This window comes from Sturnira hondurensis, unplaced genomic scaffold (assembly GCF_014824575.4).
Source record: "Sturnira hondurensis isolate 20B ecotype Veracruz unplaced genomic scaffold, ASM1482457v3 Scaffold0020601, whole genome shotgun sequence".
Classification (NCBI taxonomy): domain Eukaryota; kingdom Metazoa; phylum Chordata; class Mammalia; order Chiroptera; family Phyllostomidae; genus Sturnira; species Sturnira hondurensis.
Window position 1 is genome coordinate 3,117,296 of NW_028093232.1, and position 20,435 is coordinate 3,137,730.

The 20,435-nt window shown below is 45.1% G+C and overlaps 2 protein-coding genes and 1 pseudogene across 2 annotated transcripts; all 3 read left to right on the top strand.

Moving 5' to 3' along the window:
* The first annotated feature begins 1,068 nt into the window (after positions 1-1,068).
* Positions 1,069-13,325, top strand: LOC118975859 (nascent polypeptide-associated complex subunit alpha). The gene is made up of 8 exons (XM_037030032.1): positions 1,069-1,174; positions 2,022-2,093; positions 11,180-11,265; positions 11,437-11,514; positions 11,989-12,135; positions 12,545-12,673; positions 12,897-13,019; positions 13,197-13,325. Exons 2-8 carry the CDS (start codon positions 2,024-2,026, stop codon positions 13,209-13,211), a joined length of 648 nt encoding a protein of 215 aa, XP_036885927.1. The 5' UTR covers positions 1,069-1,174; positions 2,022-2,023; the 3' UTR covers positions 13,212-13,325.
* On the top strand, positions 4,395-11,173 carry LOC118975858 (nascent polypeptide-associated complex subunit alpha, muscle-specific form-like; the record flags this gene model as incomplete). Its single annotated transcript, XM_037030031.1, has 1 exon — positions 4,395-11,173. A coding segment is annotated over one exon (5,739 nt), but the record flags the coding sequence as incomplete, so codon positions are not given.
* A 4,128-nt stretch (positions 13,326-17,453) lies between the features above and the next one.
* Positions 17,454-18,301, top strand: LOC118975860 (40S ribosomal protein S14-like; annotated as a pseudogene).
* Positions 18,302-20,435: the final 2,134 nt, after the last annotated feature.

Genomic DNA, 20,435 nt, shown 5'->3' on the forward strand with positions numbered 1-20,435 from the left:
CCATCTACAGTTTTAACAAGAAACACCTTTTAAGTAATGTGCATATTTTAATTTAACCTTCCTAACAATCCTATTTAAGTAGCTACCATCATCATTTCACAGGCACAAATTGATTAATTAAATGGCTTAAGATCACTATTAGGTAATCAGGCTGAGATTCAAAGTAAAGTAGTTTGGCTTCAAAGTTCATGTTCCTAACCATAGTTTTGCTTCTATCTGTAGAGAATTTCAGAACTTTCATTCCTGGTAAACTCCACTACCTCATTTAATCCTAGTTCACTAATTCTAATCCTCAGTTCATTATGGTACAGATTTTGAAAATTTTAAAGTAGCTTTCAGAGCATTTTAAATGCTCACTGCTTAATGCAGCCACAATTGTCCTAAAACCATAGCTTAAGTGTTAACTGTTTTAAGTAACATATTTGTTGAGTCCTTTTGTAGGGCTGACAGTATGGGTATGGGAGTCAGGGCCTTGTCTTAAACAAAACTCATTTTGCATTCTGCTTTTCAAACACTACTGTATGGATACTTAACGTGGGATGTTGGACCCAAATGGATGAGTTTCAGGATATCTAGTAAGTGCCTAAAATATTAGGCAAAAGAAATTGTATATGTACCTAAGTTTTTTTCTGTAAAGAGATTATACCTCAACATCAATCTAAACAAAAATTAAAAAGTTAACTTGTAGGTCACCGCTACATACAATGGCGTGAATTAAATCAGTGGCATTCCATATTATTTAAAACCTCATGTTTTCCTGCATTATTTAAGAAAGGAAAACCAAAAGTCGAAATAATGCTGTGGCTATCTTGCTGACCAGAGTGCAGTGGTTGGTTTCTTATTGCATTCACCCTTCGTGTACCCACATGCCACGACCTGGGGGACAGGAAGGGGTCGGCTATCTAATGACCGCGTGTCTCTGAGCAGAGAGTGCCAGGCCAGCGCGTCCAGTACTGAATTCTTATCCTTATTTAGACCTCCACCACCCCGATTCGGGTACAGCACGCCGGAGACGTACGAGTCACTCTTTAAAGGAAGTGACTGCCTGCAGTTCCTGACCCGGAAGCGAATTCTAGCCCCTCCTTCTTTGCCAAGCTGCTTTCTGCAACAGGCGTGGGTCACGCTCTCGGTTGGTTTCTTTCTGCCGCCATCTTGGTTCCGCGTTCCCTTCACAGTAAGTTGTGTCTTTCCCGCTACTCTTTATCCTCAGCCATCCTTCTTTCTTGCGAGCTAAGATACCCCGGGGACTGACAGCAAAGGCGAGATGGAGGCTTTGTATAGCCACCGGGTTCCTACTCGACCCTGAGAATTGTGGTTTTGGTGCCTCCGGACAAAATGGGGTCTGCGACTGGTGTCCTGGAAAAAGGGCTGCGGGCCCGGCCAGGAATCTGGCGCTGGTGTGGTGGGAGCCCTTCGGTGTTGGGAACGGAAGTAGGGTGCTTCTGCTATTGGGAACGGCTTCACGGGAATCTCTAGGAGGTTAATGGGTCACGGCCTTGCAAACTGCCCTCCTAAAATCGTTCTCACTGTGACAAGCGAGTGTTTGGGACCAAAGGCATTTTCTTTCCCTTCTTGATTTCCAAAAGCCAGCAAGCGGGAGTCCTGGAGGTCCCAGCCCAGGCAGCGTGAACGTAGCAGTGGGGGTGGTTCAAGGTAGCGTCCCAAGTCTCCCGTGGTCGGGAGCCAGACCGGGAGGGATCCTTTCTCGGGTTGCGAACGCAGTTCTGATTGCTGCCCTTGTGGGATTTGAAATGTGGGATAAAACGAACCGCTAGGAACTGGAAAGTCCACTCTGCGGAGTGAAAGGAGCGGTGAAAGTAGGTGATTCGCTAGATTAGAGACCCGAGGGTCGCGTCACATTTCTCACCTATCGCCAGCTGCTTTGGGGAGGCTTGTCCCCAGACACCCTCACTATTTCTTCCCCCACAGCCCCCCCCGCAGAGTGTTTAAGAATACCTGACTCTGGGTTGGGCAGCAGAACGGGTTCCAGTCAATTCAGGCCTCCTTTCTATTCCCTTCAGAAATGCCCGGTGAAGCCACAGAAACCGTCCCTGCTACAGAGCAGGAGTTGCCACAGCCCCAGGCTGAGACAGGTAGGTCCCTCTACCCCACCTGCCGATAGTTAAGATTGTGAGAGTAATCCTAAAACCATTTGGTGGGTGAAGTGACAAAGGGAATACATTTCTGTCTTTCAGAGTTAGCTCATTAAATATAAGGAGGCTGTAGCTCCAGCAGGAAGTAATATTGACTGCTGTTCTGGAGGGACTCATTAAGGAGTGGGATTTTTTTTTTTTTTTAAGTATATTTAAGGTTCAGGACTCCCTGACCTGTTTTGTGGGTGTGGCAACCGCGTCAAAGGGATTTCTCTTGTGGAACCCACCTCATTCAGGAAAACTGGGCAGGGCAAGGGAGGAGGGGTTCAGTGATTCTTACCTATTAGAACTGGATGGCACTCTGGCTGGCCAAGGAGACCTGAGCTTTTGTGAAGTTAAGCCAGCAAGTTGCATCAAGGGTTTAGATACCAGGGTTTGGCATTGTGCCGACATCACATGTCTGAGGTGTGTGCTGTGATGGATGTGTCCTGCTGGGACCAAGGGCCCTTTTAGGTCGGTTTACTTGTTTCTTGGATGGGTGATGAGATGTTTCTAGTGTGCTGGAATAGTGCCTGTATCAAGAGTTTGTCTGGAACCCAGGATTGAAATAAAGCTTTCCTTTGACTGCTGTTATGGTTAAAATACATCTCTATAAAACTTGAAAAGGAGTAGTGAAAAATATTTTTAATCATGATCTTGCTGAGTTGTACAGAACTAAATGAAGGGAATCCTTTAGGCTGTAATTTCCTATCTTTTTTATGATAAATTCATTTTATTTTTAAACTGCACCTGTCACTTAAGGGCAATTTCTGTCACCCGGAATTAAAATGGAGTTGTTTATAGTTGAAAACGTTAAGGTTCTCCCTCTCCACCTGTCTGATTTCAGCAGCTGAAGGGATTAATACAGCTGCTAGAAAAGAAGGAGGGGGTCCCTGAGCCGGGGAATGAGCTATATGAAATCCTTGAACTAGAAGGCACTTAAGGGAAAACATGAAAGACTGCTAGCACTAAAGATCCTGTAATTTCAGTGCTAAATTAAAAAGCAGAGTCTCGTTGACAATTTGATTTTATAAATACGAAGAATGAAATTCAGATGAATTTAGAATAGTCTGGTTTCAAGCTTCAAAAGTAATGTTATTATTTCTGAAGCAGTTCTTAAATAGTGCTGTTACTTATTCCTGAGTAGTTTGAGCTTACACAGTAGGTTTAAGGGAGTACCAGTGATAAACGCTCAGAATTTTTTTGGAAATATAATTAAATAATTAGAATACATGAGAAAACTAACTCAGGGAATTGGTTATGGTGTCTAAAACAAGTAATTTGGCCCTTATCCCATCTTGAGGTCCAGCCAGAGAGAAACATTTTAGGTTTCAAATTCCGATTATGTTTGAAAGCATTTGCACTTTAGTCAAGGCATTGACCTACCAACTCTTCAGGAAAAACTAGTTGAGCTACCTGCCTTTTCTTTGGTACCATACACTTAAGAAAATTGTGAATTCGAATGCTACAAGCTTTTTGTTTTGTTTTAAATACTCCTTTCAAGGTGTTGAGCTTTTGTTGCTGTACTCCTGTGTATCTCCTGAATAGTAAGCATGGATTTTTCAATCATTCAGAGAATCTTGACTAGCTTTAGTGCCAGATATTGGTCTATTTTGGCAGGATGACATACTTACCCAGATTAAGGGGTGGGGATTAATGTATCCTCTCCACTGCAATTCTTTTTCCAAAATAGAACCACAGTCTGGTTTAACAAGTTGGGTTACAGTTTCATAATGCTGTCCCTACCCTCGTGACTAAGCTTTCTCCCTGGCAGTCTAATTCATCTGAGATTGATGTCTAAAGAGCTAACATTACGTAGGAAGGTCTGTAAAGACTGTGGAGTACAACTCATTTGTGAGTGTTTTTGTTTGTTTTGAGTAATAAACTGAGGCACAGGAAGACTGAGTGACCTGATTCCCCATCATCAACAGTTACTGCCTTCCTTGTTCCAGTTGTCAGTATCATTTAGTTTGTTTGTGGTCCTTTGGTAAATAAGGCAGAACAGCTCTTCTTCTGATGGTGATTCTGTGGCCTATGAGAAAGACTTAGGGTTCATTTGAGGAGGGAAGGGAGGGGTATGTTCTTAATAGATTACTGAAGTATGTTTTGGAATGGTTGATACTGCTCATCACCTTTGTCCAATCCTGTATGGTGATTTTCCTCAGATTAAAAATTCCAGTGCTCCTTATGAAACATGTGCTGAGTTGGGCTGCATAACTCACCTTTGATTTTTTTCCTTCCCTTTCCTTTTTTATCCCCTCCCCCCTTTTTTTCTTTTCCTTTTTTTTTTTTTTCTTTTCTCCTCCAGCTGTGCTTCCTGTGTCTTCAGCCTTAAGTGTCACTGCTGCCTTAGGGCAGCCTGGACCTCCCCCTCCCCCTCCCCCTCCTTGCTCTCTGCCCCCTGAACAGTGCTCTCTGGCAACCCCTAACCAACCTACCCCATTCCTCTCTCCCTCACCCCCTTTTCCCCAGTCATCCTCTGGGACAGCCCTGCCTTTGGAAACAACCCATTTCCCCCAAGACACCCCAGCTTTCCTACCAAACTTAATAGGGCCTCCCATCTCCCCAGCTGCCTTAGCTCTAGCCTCGCCCATGATAACTACAACTCTGAAAGGTGCCCATTCCTCCTCAGCTCCCTTGACTCTGGTGGCCTTGGCTCCCCACTCAGTTCAGAAGAGCTCTGCTTATCCACCTAACCCTCTTAGTTCACCTCCTTCAGTTGCTTTGGCTGAGTCAGGGTCATGTACACCTCTGTCAGCTCCCATTGTGTCCTCAGAACCAAAGACCTCTCCTATTCAAACGCCTTCTCAAGTAGTCCATGATCCAAAAGTTACCCCCATCCCTCCAAATACAGCCAGTGCTGGCCCTTCCCATCTTGTAACTCCCCTGGCCTCTGTTCAATCTGGAGTAACCTCATGTGTTCAGACACCACCCAGTACTCCCCTAGCCATCACTTCCCCTCAGGTCAAAGGCATCCCTATTTCCTCAGCTCTGACTTCTCCACAGAACTCTGTAAGCCTCGGCCTAGAGGGACCCCTTAGTCCACCTGATGCCTTACCTCTTTTAACCCAATCTATTCCTGTGGCTCCCACTGTCCCCCCAGTTTTCCTCCCTTCTCTGGGCTCTCATCTTACACCTTTACACCAGAGTTGTCTTGGCTCTCCTGTGCAGCCTATATGTCAGACAGGCCCTAATGTCCTTTCAGACCCTATAGCCAATACCATTTCTGTAGATCATTCTTCTTTGGGGACTTCTTACCCTTCTCAGCAATCTGTCATTTCTCCCCTTCCTTCCAGAAATGCGGTTTCTGCTGCTGTGGCTGCTTTTCCAGTGGAGACTTTAGCTTCCCCTCTGGCTCTGTCTATTGACAAAGGACCCTCTACCACCACTAGTGTGTCCTCCTACAGCCCTTCTTGTTCCTCAGATGCAGCTATCTCTTCTTCCTTATCTCCTACAGCCTGTCTCAGTCTCAAAGGTTCTTCTAATGCCACTCATCAGCAACCTTTGGTGGCCCAGATTCCTCCTGCTTCTCCAGGAAGTCCAGGCTTGAAAGAAGCCCCTATTTTTTCTATTGGAACCACCTCACTTGTGATGACTAACCCCTCTACAATTTCTGCAACACCTACCACCTCTGAGGCAGTGAGTGCTACTTGTGTCTCTCCTCCAGTTTCATCAAGTCCCATAAGTAGTAAGAACTCAGCTTCCCATACTGCCTTGGCGGTGGCACCTGTGCCTCCCAAAGAGCTTCCTTCTCAGGTAACAGTCACTCCTCTGCCAGTCCCCGAGGACCCCCAAAGTGTCCCTGCTTCGGTATTGGTAAAGTTCCCAACCCAAGATCTTCAGACTGTACCTGCCTCTCCTATTGGATCCCCTATTTCACCAGCCTGGGCGGGACTCCCTACCAAGAAAGACCCCACTCTGCTACCATTAACCCTGGCAGCCCCTCAAAATCCCCCCTCTCCGCAGGGTACATCATCTTCTCTGGAGATATCTCTTTGTCCTGAAGCCACCTCCGCAAACAAGAGTCTAGCAGAGCCTCTACAGGTGGTTAAGCCAGCTGCTGCTACTCCCTCTCCCCTGGGTGTTATTTCCTCAGCCTCTATCATCAAGACAGATTCTTATGCAAGCCCAGACCACATTAGCCAGCTTCTTAAAAGTTCTCTTACTACCCCAGCTGTAGCTACATTTCCTTTGGAAAGTGCTGCCATTTCTGGGGTAGCTCCTACAGCTGCCAAAGGAATCTCCACTCCTGCAACTATAGCCAGCTCTTTTCTAGAAGGAACAGTCTCTGTAGCCCCTAAAAGCCACCCAGCCAAGAAGAGTGCTTCCACTCTTACTACTTTACCATTGGTTTCTCCCACCTCTGAAAGTTCCTCTGTGGGTCCAGCTGTGACTTTGTCCCCACAGAATCTTTCTGCTTATCCAGCTACTGTGGCACTGGCTTCTGAAATTTCCAAATCAGAACCCTTTTACTCTCTTCCCCTAGCTGGTACTAAAGTTGCAAAGAGAGTTCATGGTATTTCTCAGACCTCAGTATTGGCTTCCTCTCCTAAGGGATGCCCAACTGAGGACTCAGGTGCTTCTGTTACTTCATCTTCCAAAGGAACTTACCTAGCTGACTCCCCATCTCCTTTAGAGACTAATGTGTCTCCTCAGACTAAAAGACCTCCAACCAAGAAGGGTTCGACTATTTCTACTACCTTAACTCTTGCTCCTTCTATTTCTAAAAGTGTGCCTGCTATCTCTGATACTCCTGCTGGAAATCTCTCATCTCCTGTTTCTCTGATTGAAGCTTCTTTTCTTCCAGAGGACAATTTTCAAGTCCCTGAGGGATTGCTAGCCAAAAAGCATTCCCCCACTCCTTCATCCCCCAAAGGGACCCCTGCTTTGCCAGCTGTGACCACTCCCTCCCCTAAAGGGGGGCCAGCAACCCCATCCCATCAAGAGACTCCTACTCTTCCAGCTAGGAGTCCTTCCTCCCCCAAAGAAGCCCCAGCTACTCCACCTCCCCAAGTAGCCTCTACTCCCTCTCCGAAAGGAGTTCCAGCAACCTCATTCCCTAAAGAGGCCCCCAAATCCCCAACTATGACTCTGTCCTCACCCAAAGTGGCGCCCACTCCCTCATCTACAATTCCTCCCTCTCCCAAAGGTACCCCAGGAACACCATCCCCCAAAAGAGCCCCAGGAACCCCAGCCACCAAAGGGGCCCCTACTCCCTCAGCTGTGACTCCTCCCTCCCCCAAAAGAGTCCCAGCAACTTCATCCCCCAAAGATCCCTCAGCTACCCCAGCCCCCAAAGGGGCCCCTGCAGCTCCATCTCCCAAAGAGCCCTCAGCTACCCCAGCCCCCAAAGGGACCTCTGCAGCTCCATCACCCAAAGGGGCCCCTGCAGCTCCATCTCCCAAAGAGCCCTCAGCTACCCCAGCCCCCAAAGGGGCCCCTGCAGCTCCATCCCCCAAGGAGTCCTCAGCTGCTCCAGCCCCCAAAGGGGCCCCTGCAGCTCCATCCCCCAAAGAGTCCTCAGCTGCTCCAGCCCCCAAAGGGGCCCTTGCAGCTCCATCTCCCAAAGAGCCCTCAGCTACCCCAGTCCCCAAAGGGGCCCCTGCAGCTCCATCCCCCAAAGAGTCCTCAGCTACCCCAGTCCCCAAAGGGGTCCCTCCAGCTCCATCTCCCAAAGAGCCCTCAGCTACCCCAGTCCCCAAAGGGGCCCCTGCAGCTCCATCTCCCAAAGAGCCCTCAACTACCCCAGCCCCCAAAGGGGCCCCTGCAGCTCCATCCCCCAAAGAGTCCTCAGCTACCCCAGTCCCCAAAGGGGTCCCTCCAGCTCCAACTCCCAAAGAGTCCTCAGCTACCCCAGCTTCCAAAGGGGCCCCTGCAGCTCCATCCCCCAAAGAGTCCTCAGCTGCCCCAGCCCCCAAAGGGGCCCCTGCAGCTCCATCCCCCAAAGAGCCGTCAGCTACCCCAGCCCCCAAAGGGGCCCCTGCAGCTCCATCCTCCAAAGAGCCCTCAGCTACCCCAGCCCCCAAAGGGGCCTCTGCAACTCTATCACCCAAAGGGGCCCCTGCAGCTCCATCCCCCAAAGGGGCTCCTGCAGCTCCATCCCCCAAAGAGTCCTCAGCTACCCCAGCCCCCAAAGGGGCTCCTGCAGCTCTATCACCCAAAGGGGTTCCTGCAGCTCCATCCCCCAAAGAGTCCTCAGCTACCCCAGCCCCCAAAGGGGCCTCTGCAGCTCTATCACCCAAAGGGGCTCCTGCAGCTCCATCCCCCAAAGGGCCCTCAGCTTCCCCATCTCCTAAGGGGGCCCCTGCAGCTCCATCTCCTAAAGACCCCTCAGCTTCCCCATCTAAAGGGTCCCCTTCAGCTCCATCCTCCAAAGAGCCCTCAGCTACCCCAGCCCCCAAAGGGGCCCCTGCAGATCCATCCCCCAAAGGGGCTCCTGCAGCTCCATCTCCCAAAGAGTCCTCAGCTACCCCAGCCCCCAAAGGGGCTCCTGCAGCTCCATCCCCCAAAGAGTCCTCAGCTTCCCCATCTCCTAAAGGGGCCCCTGCAGCTCCATCTCCCAAAGAGTCCTCAGCTACCCCAGCCCCCAAAGGGGCCCCTGTCTCTCCATCCCCCAAAGGGCCCTCAGCTTCCCCATCTCCTAAAGGATCTTCTACAACTCCATCCCCCAAAGGGCCCTCAGCTGCCCCATCTCCTAAAGGGGCCCCTGCAGCTCCATCTCCTAAAGACCCCTCAGCTTCCCCATCTCCTAAAGGGGCCCCTGCAACTCCATCCCCCAAAGAGCCCTCAGCTTCCCCATCTCCTAAAGGGGCCCCTGCAACTCCATCCCCCAAAGAGCCCTCAGCTGCCCCAGCCCCTAAAGGGGCCCCTGCAACTCCATCCTCTAAAAGAGCCCCAGCTAAAACTTTATCCCCCAAAGAGACCCCCACTCCCTTATCTGTGCCTTCTCCAGCCCCCAAAGAGACCCCAGCTAAAACTGCATCCCCCAAAGAGCCTTCAGCTATTCCAGCCCCCAAAAGGGCCCCAGCAACTCAATCCCTAAAAGAGTCTTCAACTACCCCAGCCCCCCAGGGGCCCCCAACAATTTTATCTCTCCCCAAAGTCCCAGGAACTTCATCCTCCCAAGGCAGTCCAGCATTCCCATTAGTCAAAGACTCCCCTACTTCCCCTGTTTCTGTCAAATATCCTTTGGGATCCATTGCTCCTCAGGCATCTAGAGGGTTCCCAATAAAGGAAGGCTCCACAGTTACAAAAGCAGTACATGTTGCCCCAGCTTCCGAAAGTGCACCAGTCATCCCAGCTCCCACTCAGAAAGTCCCACCAGCCAAGAAGAGTTCACCTATGTGCCCTGATTCCTCGGCTAAAGGACCCCTTTCTACAGCGGCTCCAACCCCTCTACTGACAGTCACCACTCCGAAAGGCACTTCTCCAAAGACTCCAAAAGCCCTCCTTGTATCTCCCTTAAAGGGCAAAGATTCTTCTCATTCTCCAAAGGGTCTCTTGGCTCCTCATCCTAAGTCTGAGACACCTACACCTCTAGCAACAGCTGCCTCTGAGAAGGTCCTTCCTAAAGGTGGGGCAGCATCTGTCTGTACAGAACCCACCCCATCAGCCTCTCTGCCTCTTGCTTCTTCCCCAGTTCCCCCTCTGCTTCCTAAACAGCAACCTCTGCCGTCCTCACCTGGGCTGGTGCTGGAATCACCCTGTAATCCCTCAGCCCCTGCTGATGAGGATGAGCTGCCGCCTCTGATTCCCCCGGAACCAATCTCGGGGGGAGTACCTTTCCAGTCGGTCCTCGTCAACATGCCCACCCCCAAACCTGCTGGGATCCCTGCCCCAACCCCCTCTGCCAAGCAGCCTGTTCTGAAGAACAACAAGGGTATTTGCCTTGGTTTGCCGTGTGCATGGTGTGTCGCCCACACCCCTCCTGGGGGCTACCCACCAATACTAACCCTAGGATGCGCCACTTTCTCCAGAATATCTGCTTGTGTTTGGACATAGAACATAGAATGATAGTTTTAAATGCAAAAGCTTTAGGAATGTGAAACAATCTTGGTTTTCATCACTTCAGATAGTCCATCTTGTGTAAAGGGGTCCAGACTAACCCTGAGTGTGCTGTCATTTTACCTAACTGATGTGACTTTGAAAACCAAGACCTACTAGACCTATATCTGCTCTAATTTCTGCCACATCACTAACCTTGTCCCTGGGCCTGGGATTTGCTAAAATCCTGGGAAAATCTTGAACATTGGGACTATTTAAATTCCTTTAGTAATAACCAGTGCCCAGGGACTTCCTTTTCTTAAAAGAGCTATTTTTCCTAGACTGAGAATGGTGCAGGTGTATGCTTTTTCCTTTCAGTAGTCTTTATTGATGCTTGGCCTTTCACTTGAGGAAAACTTGAAATGTGTTAAATTATGTCTGAAAGAAATGGAAGAGGTCACAGGAAAATAACTAGTAGAGGTGACTATTGGGACTATAGGTTGGCATCATTGAGAATTTTTGAACTATGTTGATTAGATCAAATTGCTAGGGTGAGTGGTTTGAAAATAAGGCTAAATGTGTGTATATAACTGCTTCTGGCCTCCCCCAACCCAGTTTAAAGGATGAGGGGGAAGTGCCCTTCCTGGTCTGCTGCCACAATGTGATCTTGTTTTTTACTTCAGTGTACCTGTGGACACCTTGTCTGCCAGAACCTTTCTGAGATGGTTGGGCTGTTGGGTAGGGTTTGGAGTTACGTAGGTCATTGGTGTTTGCTTATGCCAAGAAGTGAAGACCTTGAGGGAAAAGAAGCAGTTATAGTATATAAACTGTTCATCTGTATTTAGTAATTACCTCTCATTTCTGGGGTTGAGTCTTTAATGAATGTATGCATACTGGTTTGTGAGTAAGTGGGGGGCTTGACATTAGACAAGTCAGCTGATTTTACATTTTACTTTGCAAGGCTTAGCATAAGCCAGTGACCTCTAGTCCAGGCAGGGTGTGGTAAAGTGCCTCCTTTTTATGATCTCTACTATAAAATAGTGAAAATTGTTTCTTTATCTTAGGGTCTGGAACAGAATCTGACAGTGATGAATCAGTACCAGAGCTCGAGGAACAAGATTCCACACAAGCAACCACACAACAAGCCCAGGTGGGTATTCTCTTACTCACTGATTATAAGCACTTAGGTCAAGGAAGCATTGGAGAATCAGGGTTGATCAGAAAAGATAACTTACATATTTGGAGCTATAAACCTTCATAAAGGGTTTACAAGTCTCTGTGGAATCCAAGTCTCATGTTCCAGCATACTGTTTTATTTTAGCTGGCAGCAGCCGCTGAAATTGATGAAGAACCAGTCAGTAAAGCAAAACAGAGTCGGAGTGAAAAAAAGGCACGGAAGGTAAGATTTTAACAAATAAGGATTAAACCTGCTGATGAAGCAACTTTAGAGGGGAGGAACTGTAGTGGAACTCTTGGTGGTAGTAGAATCATGATTAGTTAAAATAACAGGAGTTACTATGGCAAAAAAAAAAAAAAAGTCCTGGAAACCAATTGTATGTTTTAATAGAAACATTTCTTAGCCCAGAAAATGGCTTTGTTTTTCATATGGTATTACTATGCTCCTTACTTCTGAAGTTGCTTCTAAAAAAGTTAAAACTGCCCTGACTGGTGTGGCTCATTTGGGTGTCGTTCTACAAAACACACATACCTGGGTTGCAGGTTCAGTTCCTGGTCTGAGCGTGTACAAGAGGCAACTCAGTCAGGGTTTCTCCCCGTCTCTTTCTGCTTCCGATCCCCTCTGTCTAAAAATAAATAAATAAAATCTTTTAAAAATAATAGAGTTGTAAAGCTGGTGTTCTTTTATGTTCCTTAGGCTATGTCCAAACTGGGTCTTCGACAGGTTACAGGAGTTACTAGGGTCACTATCCGGAAATCTAAGAATATCCTCTTTGTCATCACAAAACCAGATGTCTACAAGAGCCCAGCTTCAGATACCTATATAGTGTTTGGAGAAGCCAAGGTAAGAAAAGTTTTCATGGGAGTTGCTCTAGAATAGGGTTTTTCAACCTCAGCACAGTTGACATTTGGGGCCAGTAATTCTTTGCTGTGGAAGGGCTGCCCTATGCTTTAAAGATGTTTTGCAGTATCACATCCAGTTGTGATAACCCAAGAAAAAGCTCCAGTTATTTGATTGATGTCCCCTGGAAGACAAAGTCCTCCCCTTACCAAGTTAAACCTAAGATACTGCTTTAAACCTAAGCTACTTCTACAGTGATAACTAATCTGAGCAAGGGCAAGCAATTTAAAGTTATATATAGCATGTTAATCTGAAGTGGGTTTAGAGTGAAAGTTGGGGGAAGATGTAAGTGATTTCTTTCATTTACTGCAGACTGTTCCACTCACATGAATGTCTGTTTTCTGCTCTACAGATTGAGGATTTATCTCAGCAGGCACAGCTAGCAGCTGCTGAGAAATTCAAAGTTCAAGGTGAAGCTGTATCAAACATTCAAGAAAACACACAAACTCCAACTGTACAAGAGGAAAGTGAAGAGGAAGAGGTATACAAGGAAATCCTTTGTGCTTTTCATCTTCTCCAGATAGGCATATGTTTGTATTGATGGGTAGATTCTATATTGTTTTAATCTCATGAATTTCATTGAGTGAAATAGTTTTTGAGTTAAATTAAGAACTAGACTCAAAAGACTCCTGACTTGCAACAAACTATACTGAAGTTGTTCTTGTCTTGTTTATTACATGTACAATATTTTCCCTCTCTCTTAGGTTGATGAAACAGGTGTGGAAGTTAAGGACATAGAATTGGTCATGTCACAAGCAAATGTGTCAAGAGCAAAGGCAGTCCGAGCCCTGAAGAATAACAGTAATGATATTGTAAATGCTATTATGGTAAGTGTCCAGTCCTTTATTCCTTGGTTTTCAGTGAGCCAACCAATTATGGGTTGGCTTATTTTCTGTGCTTATCAGCCGATTAGGAAGCCTCGTTCCAAAGCCCATCCTGAGTTGCCTTAAGTTTTAGTGACCTGAATTCTCTCCATTTGCCTAATGATCTCTTTTCTCTTACAGGAATTAACAATGTAACCATCTAAAAAGGAAGACTTTTTTTTTCCTTGGTGTTTCAAGAGTTATTGCAGCTTGGTTTGAAATTTGTACTGTTTCTATCATTAATAAAGTTATGGCTTCTTGTGGGATGAATTCAGTGGGTACTTAATCTCTTCCCCTACCCCCCACCTTCAGAAAGCATGAATACTCGAAATGAGATTATATTTATTACTTTTAATACCTCGGTTTCCATTGAAAAGATTTAATACCAGATTGATTTACCCCTTAAGATCTCAGCCTTTTCACTTCTTGCAAGAAGGAAGGTATTGTGCTAGGCTATCTATCTATTAGGATCTTCTTGTCTTCAGAAAATATAACTTAATTATAAAGTTTCTCATTTCCAGTTTCTTTTTCAGATGTTAACCATTAGCAAATGCTGATTATTTATTTGATAATCAGCCCCTTCTGGAACCTATAATCTTACTGAACACATTGGGCCTCATCTTTCTTCTGTGAGAGGCAGTTCACATTGGTTACATTTTGAGTGTAAGAGCTTGGTAGAGAGTTGGAGAGTGTGCATGGTGGGTGTAGATGAAAAGAGAGCACTTTGAGCCCTGGCTGGTGTGGCTCAGAGGATTGAGCACCAGCATGTGAACCAAAAGGATCTCCGCTTCGATTCCCAGTCAGGGCACATGCCTGAGTTGTGGCCCAGGTCCATGATTAGGGACATGTGAAAGGCATCTCATTCATGTGGTGTCACACACATTGACACATCAGTGTTTCTTTCCCTACCCTCCCTACCCTCTAAAAATAAGTAAAATCCTTTTTAAAAAAAAAAAGATAGCACTTTGTATAATATCAAAAGGTACTTCAGGAGAAGGAGTGGATTTTGACTATTAACATATAGTGCAGAAGCTTATAATAAATATACATAGTGCTATAGGAAGTCCTAAGAAGAGTAAAGTTTTTTAGTTTGGGTTAGAATATAGTCTGGGGGAAAGCAGAGGACTAAGTTTTGGTAATAGGAAGACTACAAGTAACTTAGACGCAAGAATTTTAAAATAAGGGAGTGATACTATCTAGAAGGAATGTTAGAATGGAAAATAAGATTAATACCATCAGTGTCTTTTGGGGGAAAAAGTTTATAGATGTTTTTATTATTCAGTCCTCAATTCCTGTGAGACAGTAGGTATTACTTTAGCAATGTGAGTGAAAGCTGAGAACCAGAGACTGACTTCCCCAAAGACAGTTACTGAAGAGCAGGGCCTCTTTATGGTAAGCTATCCTGGCTATGCACAAAAATAAATTTAGGAATGTTAAGTCATAATTTCTTCAATTTTATGGACAGTTAACTGCCAATTATATTGATTTTTGAGAGAGGAAAAGGGAAAGAAACGTGAGAGAGAACCACCAATCAGCTGCTTTCTGTACAGCCCCAAGCGAGGATCAAACCCACAGTCTTGGTATTCAGGGATGATGCTCCAATCAACTGAGCTACCCAGCCAGACCATAGTTTTCTACCATTACTTTCCCTCAACCATTTCTCCCCACCATCCTTGAAATGTACAACTAACTTACTCTGTCACACAATAATTAGGGAGTATATAGCTTAAACAGGAGTTAATGTCTACATTCAAGTAGTCAGTGGACCATTTAACAATGATATCTTAATCTCTGGCTTCATCTGTAAAAGTAGACCTAGTACAAAACAGGATTGCTAAAAGCATTTTCCAAGAGTCAAACCAGCACAAGTTATTAACTAAATGACCATTATTTATCTAAAGGAAAGAATCCAGTGGACCAGTTTAACTATACTCTCACCATGCTTCTACCATTCACTTAAAAATGGATTTTTAGAAATTGTGAAATACTTAAAGCATATAGATAAAAGACTGTATGCCCAGTTTTAAAGAAAGTAAACATTACAGATGTAGGTGGGGACCCCTGTATACCCTTCCTCAAGGGTAACCACTGTCATGAATTGGTGGTTTTATAATTCCTGTATCCAAAGAAGTTAGCATTCTGCACTCTAGCTTGTGTGGCTCTGTATTGAGCAGTCAGACTGCAAAGCAAAGGGTCATTGGTTCAATTCCCAGTCAGGGCACATGCCTGGGTTGCAGGCCTGGTCCCCAGTAGGGAGTGCAGGAGAGGCAACGACACACTGACGTTTCTCCCTCTCTCTCTCCCTTCCCCTCTCTCTATAAATGTGTTTTTTTAAGTTGGAAACTAAATAAAATTGTATATTGTACATTACATTATCTTCCTGCAAATTACTTTTTCCTTCAACTTTGTTTCCAAGATTTGTTATTGGCGATAGATGTAGCAATCTTCATTTCCTATCCAGTCCACTGTAGTCTGGCTCTTACCTCTACCTTTCCACCAAATAACTCTCATCAAAGTCACCTAGTTGCTAACTCCAGGGGGCATTCTTTATGTGCAGGTGTATTTCTTTCCTCAAATTAGTTTCCTTACCATTATTCATGGTTTCTTTCAAATGTGATTTGTTTTCAGTTTTGCGATTTCCAGTATTCCATTATCCACCCCATCCAAATTTGGTCCTACAAAAAATAAACCTGGCCTTTGTGACTGACGATGTTGGGAAAACATCCACATGCAAAAGGATGAGGTTGGATCCTTACCTTACACCATGTACAGAAATTAACTACAAATGGATCAAAGACCTAAAACCATGAAACTCGAAAATGGGGGAAGATTCATATTGAAAGATTCCATATCAAATCCAAGATTCATATCATTGGATTTCACCAATATCTCTGCATTAAAGGAAACAAAAAAGGCAGCCCTCAGATTGGGAGAAAATATTTGCAAATAACATCTAATAGTGGGTTAATATCAAGAATATACAAAACATGAAATGAGCGAAATATTTTTCCAAATACGTTTTAACAAATGTCCAACAAGCACATGAAAAGATGCTCAACATCATTAATCACGACAAAATCCAAATTACAACAGAGTACTACTCACATGCATTGAAATGGCTACTATCAAAAAATAAGCCCTGGCTAGTGTAGCTCAGTGAATTGAGCGCAGGCCTGTGAACCACACGATCACGGTTCAATTCCCAGTCGGGCACATTCCTGGATTGTAGGCCAGTTCCCAGCAGGGGACTCATGAGAGGCAACCATACATTGACATTTCTCTCCCTCTCTCCTTCCCTTCCCCTCTGAAGATAAATAAATAAAATCGTTTAAAAAAAATGAGTGTTGGCGAAAAGATAGATACCACGTGGCCTCACCTATAAATGGAACCTAATCAACAAAACAAGCAAGCAAAATAGAGCCAGGGACATGGAAATAAACTGACAGTGGCTTGTGGGAAGGGGGATAATGGGAAGAAAGGGAAGGGTTAATTCAAAGAACATGTATAAAGGACTCATGGACAAATACCATGGAGGGTGGGAGAGAGGATTAACAGCAGAACTTGGGCAGTGGGTAGGGCAGGGGAGAATAATGGGGACAGTTATAACTGAACAACTGAAAAATGAGTGTTGGCAAGGATGTGAAGAAATTAGACCCTCTGCACTGTTGGGAATGTAAAGTGGTGCAGCTGTTACAGAAAACAGGTAATTCTCAAAACACTAACCATATGACCCAGCAATTCCATTTCTGGGTATTTAATCAAAAGCCTCAGAGACATACATAGACCCAGTCAGCAGTATCCACAATAGCCACAAGGGAGAAGCAACCTAAGTGTCCCTCACAGATGAACAAATTAACGATGTATTACTCAGCCTTAAAAGGAAGGGATATTATTCAGCCTTAAAAGGAAGGAAATTCTGGCACATGCTATAACATGGATGAACCTTGAGGACACTTAAGCTGAGTGACATAAGCCAATCAAAAAAGTACAAGATTCCACTTAGATTAGTCAAATTCAGAGACCAATTAAAATAGTTATGGGAGAAAGCAGGCAGGGGAAGAAGGGAAAGGAAAATTACTGTTTAATGGTGTAGAATTTCAGTTGGGGAAGATAAAGCTCTGGAGGTTGATGGTGGTGATTATTGCAAAACTGAACATTTAAGTAATTCCACTGAATCGTACACTTTAAGTGTATACTTTTTTAATTTTTGTTTTATTTATTTTTAGACAGAGGAGAAGGGAGAAAGTGAGGGAGAGAAACGTTGATGTGTGAGAGGAACACCTGATTTGTTGCCTCTCACACAACACCACCAACTGGGGACCTGGCCCACAACCCAAGCATGTGCCCTGACTGAGAACTGAACCGGCAACCTTTCCATCCATAGGCCGGCAATCAATCCACTGAGCCACACCAGCCAGGGTGCATGTATATGTTTAAAGAAAAGAAATTTCAGTGTTATTCTAAGCCTGTCACAGTCTCCCTTTTTCATAGACATTCCCTACCAGACTTTCAAAATATGTATTTTAGTTTATCCCCCCTCTGGTTATTCCTAATACCATTGCCTTAACGGAGGACCTCGTGAGTAGGCCATTGCTATAGTCTCCTGTTCTACTCTCCACTCAGAATCCCTCTACAAAGTTGCCTCCATAAAGCGTGTTGGTTATAAAATCCTTTCCTACTAAAAGCCCTACTGAATAAAGCAACAATATTTAAACTTTAGTCATGAAATCCTTTGTTCAAATTAAGTCAGTGGGACCTGGACAAGCAGAAATGGCACCTCGCAAGGGGAAGGAAAAGAAGGAAGAACAGGTAGGTCATCAGCCTCAGACCTCAGGTGGCTGAAGAAGAAAATGTATTTGGTGTCCACCACACCTTTGCATCCTTCAATGACACTTTTGTCCATGTCACTGATCTTTCTGGCAAGGAAACTGTCTGCCGTGTGACTGGTGGAATGAAGGTAAAGTTGACAGAGATGAGTCCTCTCTATACACTGCCATGTTGGCTGCCCAGGATGTGGCCCAGAGGTGCAAGAAGCTGGGTATCACTGCTCTCCACATCATCAAGCTCTGGGCAATCAAACTAAGACCCCTGGACCAGGGGCCCAGTCAGCTCTCAGGGCACTTGCCCGCTCAGGAATGAAGATTGGACCGATTGAGGATGACACCCCCATTCCCTCCAACAGCACCGGCAGAAAGGGAGGTGGCTGTGGTTGCTGTCTGTGAACAGAAGTCCTCAAATTTTTGTGTTCTGTTAATAAATTGCCTTTTGTGTCAACTAAAAAAAATAAGTAAGTCAATTAAAATTCTAACAATAGACTGGTTGAAGAACTAGGTCTGCAGCCTTTCCTATTCAGTCAGCCTTGCATACTTCTCTCATTGGAATAAAAGATGAAAACAAGTGAGAGTATTAATTTATTTCATAAATTTCTTAGTTCCTACTGGGAACTAAGCACTGGAGCTCCAATAGAGAATACAACACAATATCTGCCCTCATGGAAATTACAGTATAATGAGAAAGGCAAATATGACAATTGCATAGCTTGGCCTCCATGTATATGGCTCTACACATTTCTTTTTTTAATGATTTTTTTAAAATTTAAGTATTGTTCAAGTAGTTTCCTGTCTTTTACTCCCATCCCAGCCCACTACACATTTCTAAACCATTCCTTCTAAAAGCATTTATTTAGCCTGTGTTCCAGGCATTGGAACAGGCTCCAAGACCCCTTCTTTGCCGTTGTAACAGTCTGGTGACAGAACTAAGCAAGTATACAAACAGTTGAAAATTTCAATGTATGTTATAAAGGAACAGTTATTGATCTCTCAAGGCTTATGCTCCAACCTTCACAAACACATAAAACTACTTGATTAAAGCAAGTTGTTTTATTTTGCAATCCTTTGCCTATGTTCTTACCTAATATACCAGCATACCTTGTGAAGGTTTGCTGGTATACTTTTTGCTCCTTTCTACTATGGCAGTGGCAGGAGTCAAAAATAGTATTTGGACTTTATTGCTTTCACACTTGGCACTTCTGGCATGCCTCACTGTCTGTATTTTGTTGCCTGGCAGCTATAGATACATATATGTGTATGCCTGGCTCCTGAAGATTGATTGGGTTTGGTGCTCCTGGATGAGATCTCCTTGTGGAAAGGAAATTCATTGGTCTTTGCATCCTGATATATGTTCCATAACAAATCTCAGACATTTTATGGAACGGATAAAGTGTTGACATTGGGACTTCCGCCAAGATGGAGGCATAGGTGGAAACACTGTGCCTTCTCCCACAACCAAGTTTGAATACAACAAGGGTTAGTAAACAAAGATGCAGCCAAAGAACAGAAAAACTGAACTATACGGAAGTCCAACAACAGCGAACCGGTTGTTCAACAGGGACTGGTAAGAGGGGCGGAGCCAGCAGCAGAGCAGGGTCCGGCAGGAAGGATCCCCCAACCCAGGAGCCCAGGCAGCCAGGGTAGGATCTTGGACCTAGTGAGAGTGCGAGGCAGGCTAAGCCGGGCTGCACATTCGCACGCGTAGATAAACCCAGCAAAGGAGTGAGCAGTGAGCGCAGCCCCAGCGGCGGGAGGAGGCAAAGGGGACCGCCATTGATTTCCTTTGACCCCACCCCCACTTACAGGATCACAGCCCAGAGACTGAGTTGCCCCGCTCTGGTGAACACCTAGGCCTCCACTCCTCATATGTAACAGGCACAAACAGTCCAAAATATGGCTCAAAAAGAACTCAAAGCCCCAGAGCCGATAACTGTAAGCCACCAGGAAATAGCGAACCTCTCAGATGCACAGTTCAAAATACTGGTAATCAGGATGCTCACAGAACTGGTTGATTATAGTCACAAATTGGAGGAACAAATTTAGAGGAAGGCTAAACTAATTGAAATGAAGGGAAATGCACAGGAAACCAATATTGATGGAAAGGAAACTGGGCCTCAAATCAATGGAGTGGACCAGAGGAAGAACGAAACATCCAACCAGAAAAGAAGGAAGAAACAAGAATTCAAAAAAAATGAGGAGAGGCTTAGGAACCTCCAGAACATCTTTAAACGTTCCAACATCTGAATTATAGGGGTACCAGAAGGGGGAAAGAAACAGCCACGAGTGGAAAACTTATCTGAACAAATAGTAAAGGAGAACTTCCCCAGTCTGGCAAAGGAAATAGACTTCCAGGAAATCCAGGAAGCTCAGAGAGTGCCAAAGAAGTTGGACCCAAGAAGGAACACACCAAGGCACATCATAATTACATTAGCCAAGATTAAAATGAAGGAGAGAATCCTAGAAGCAGCAAGAGATAAGGGGACAGTCACCTACAAAGGAGTGCCCATCAGACTGTCAGCAGAATTCTCAAAAGAGACCTTACAGGCAAGAA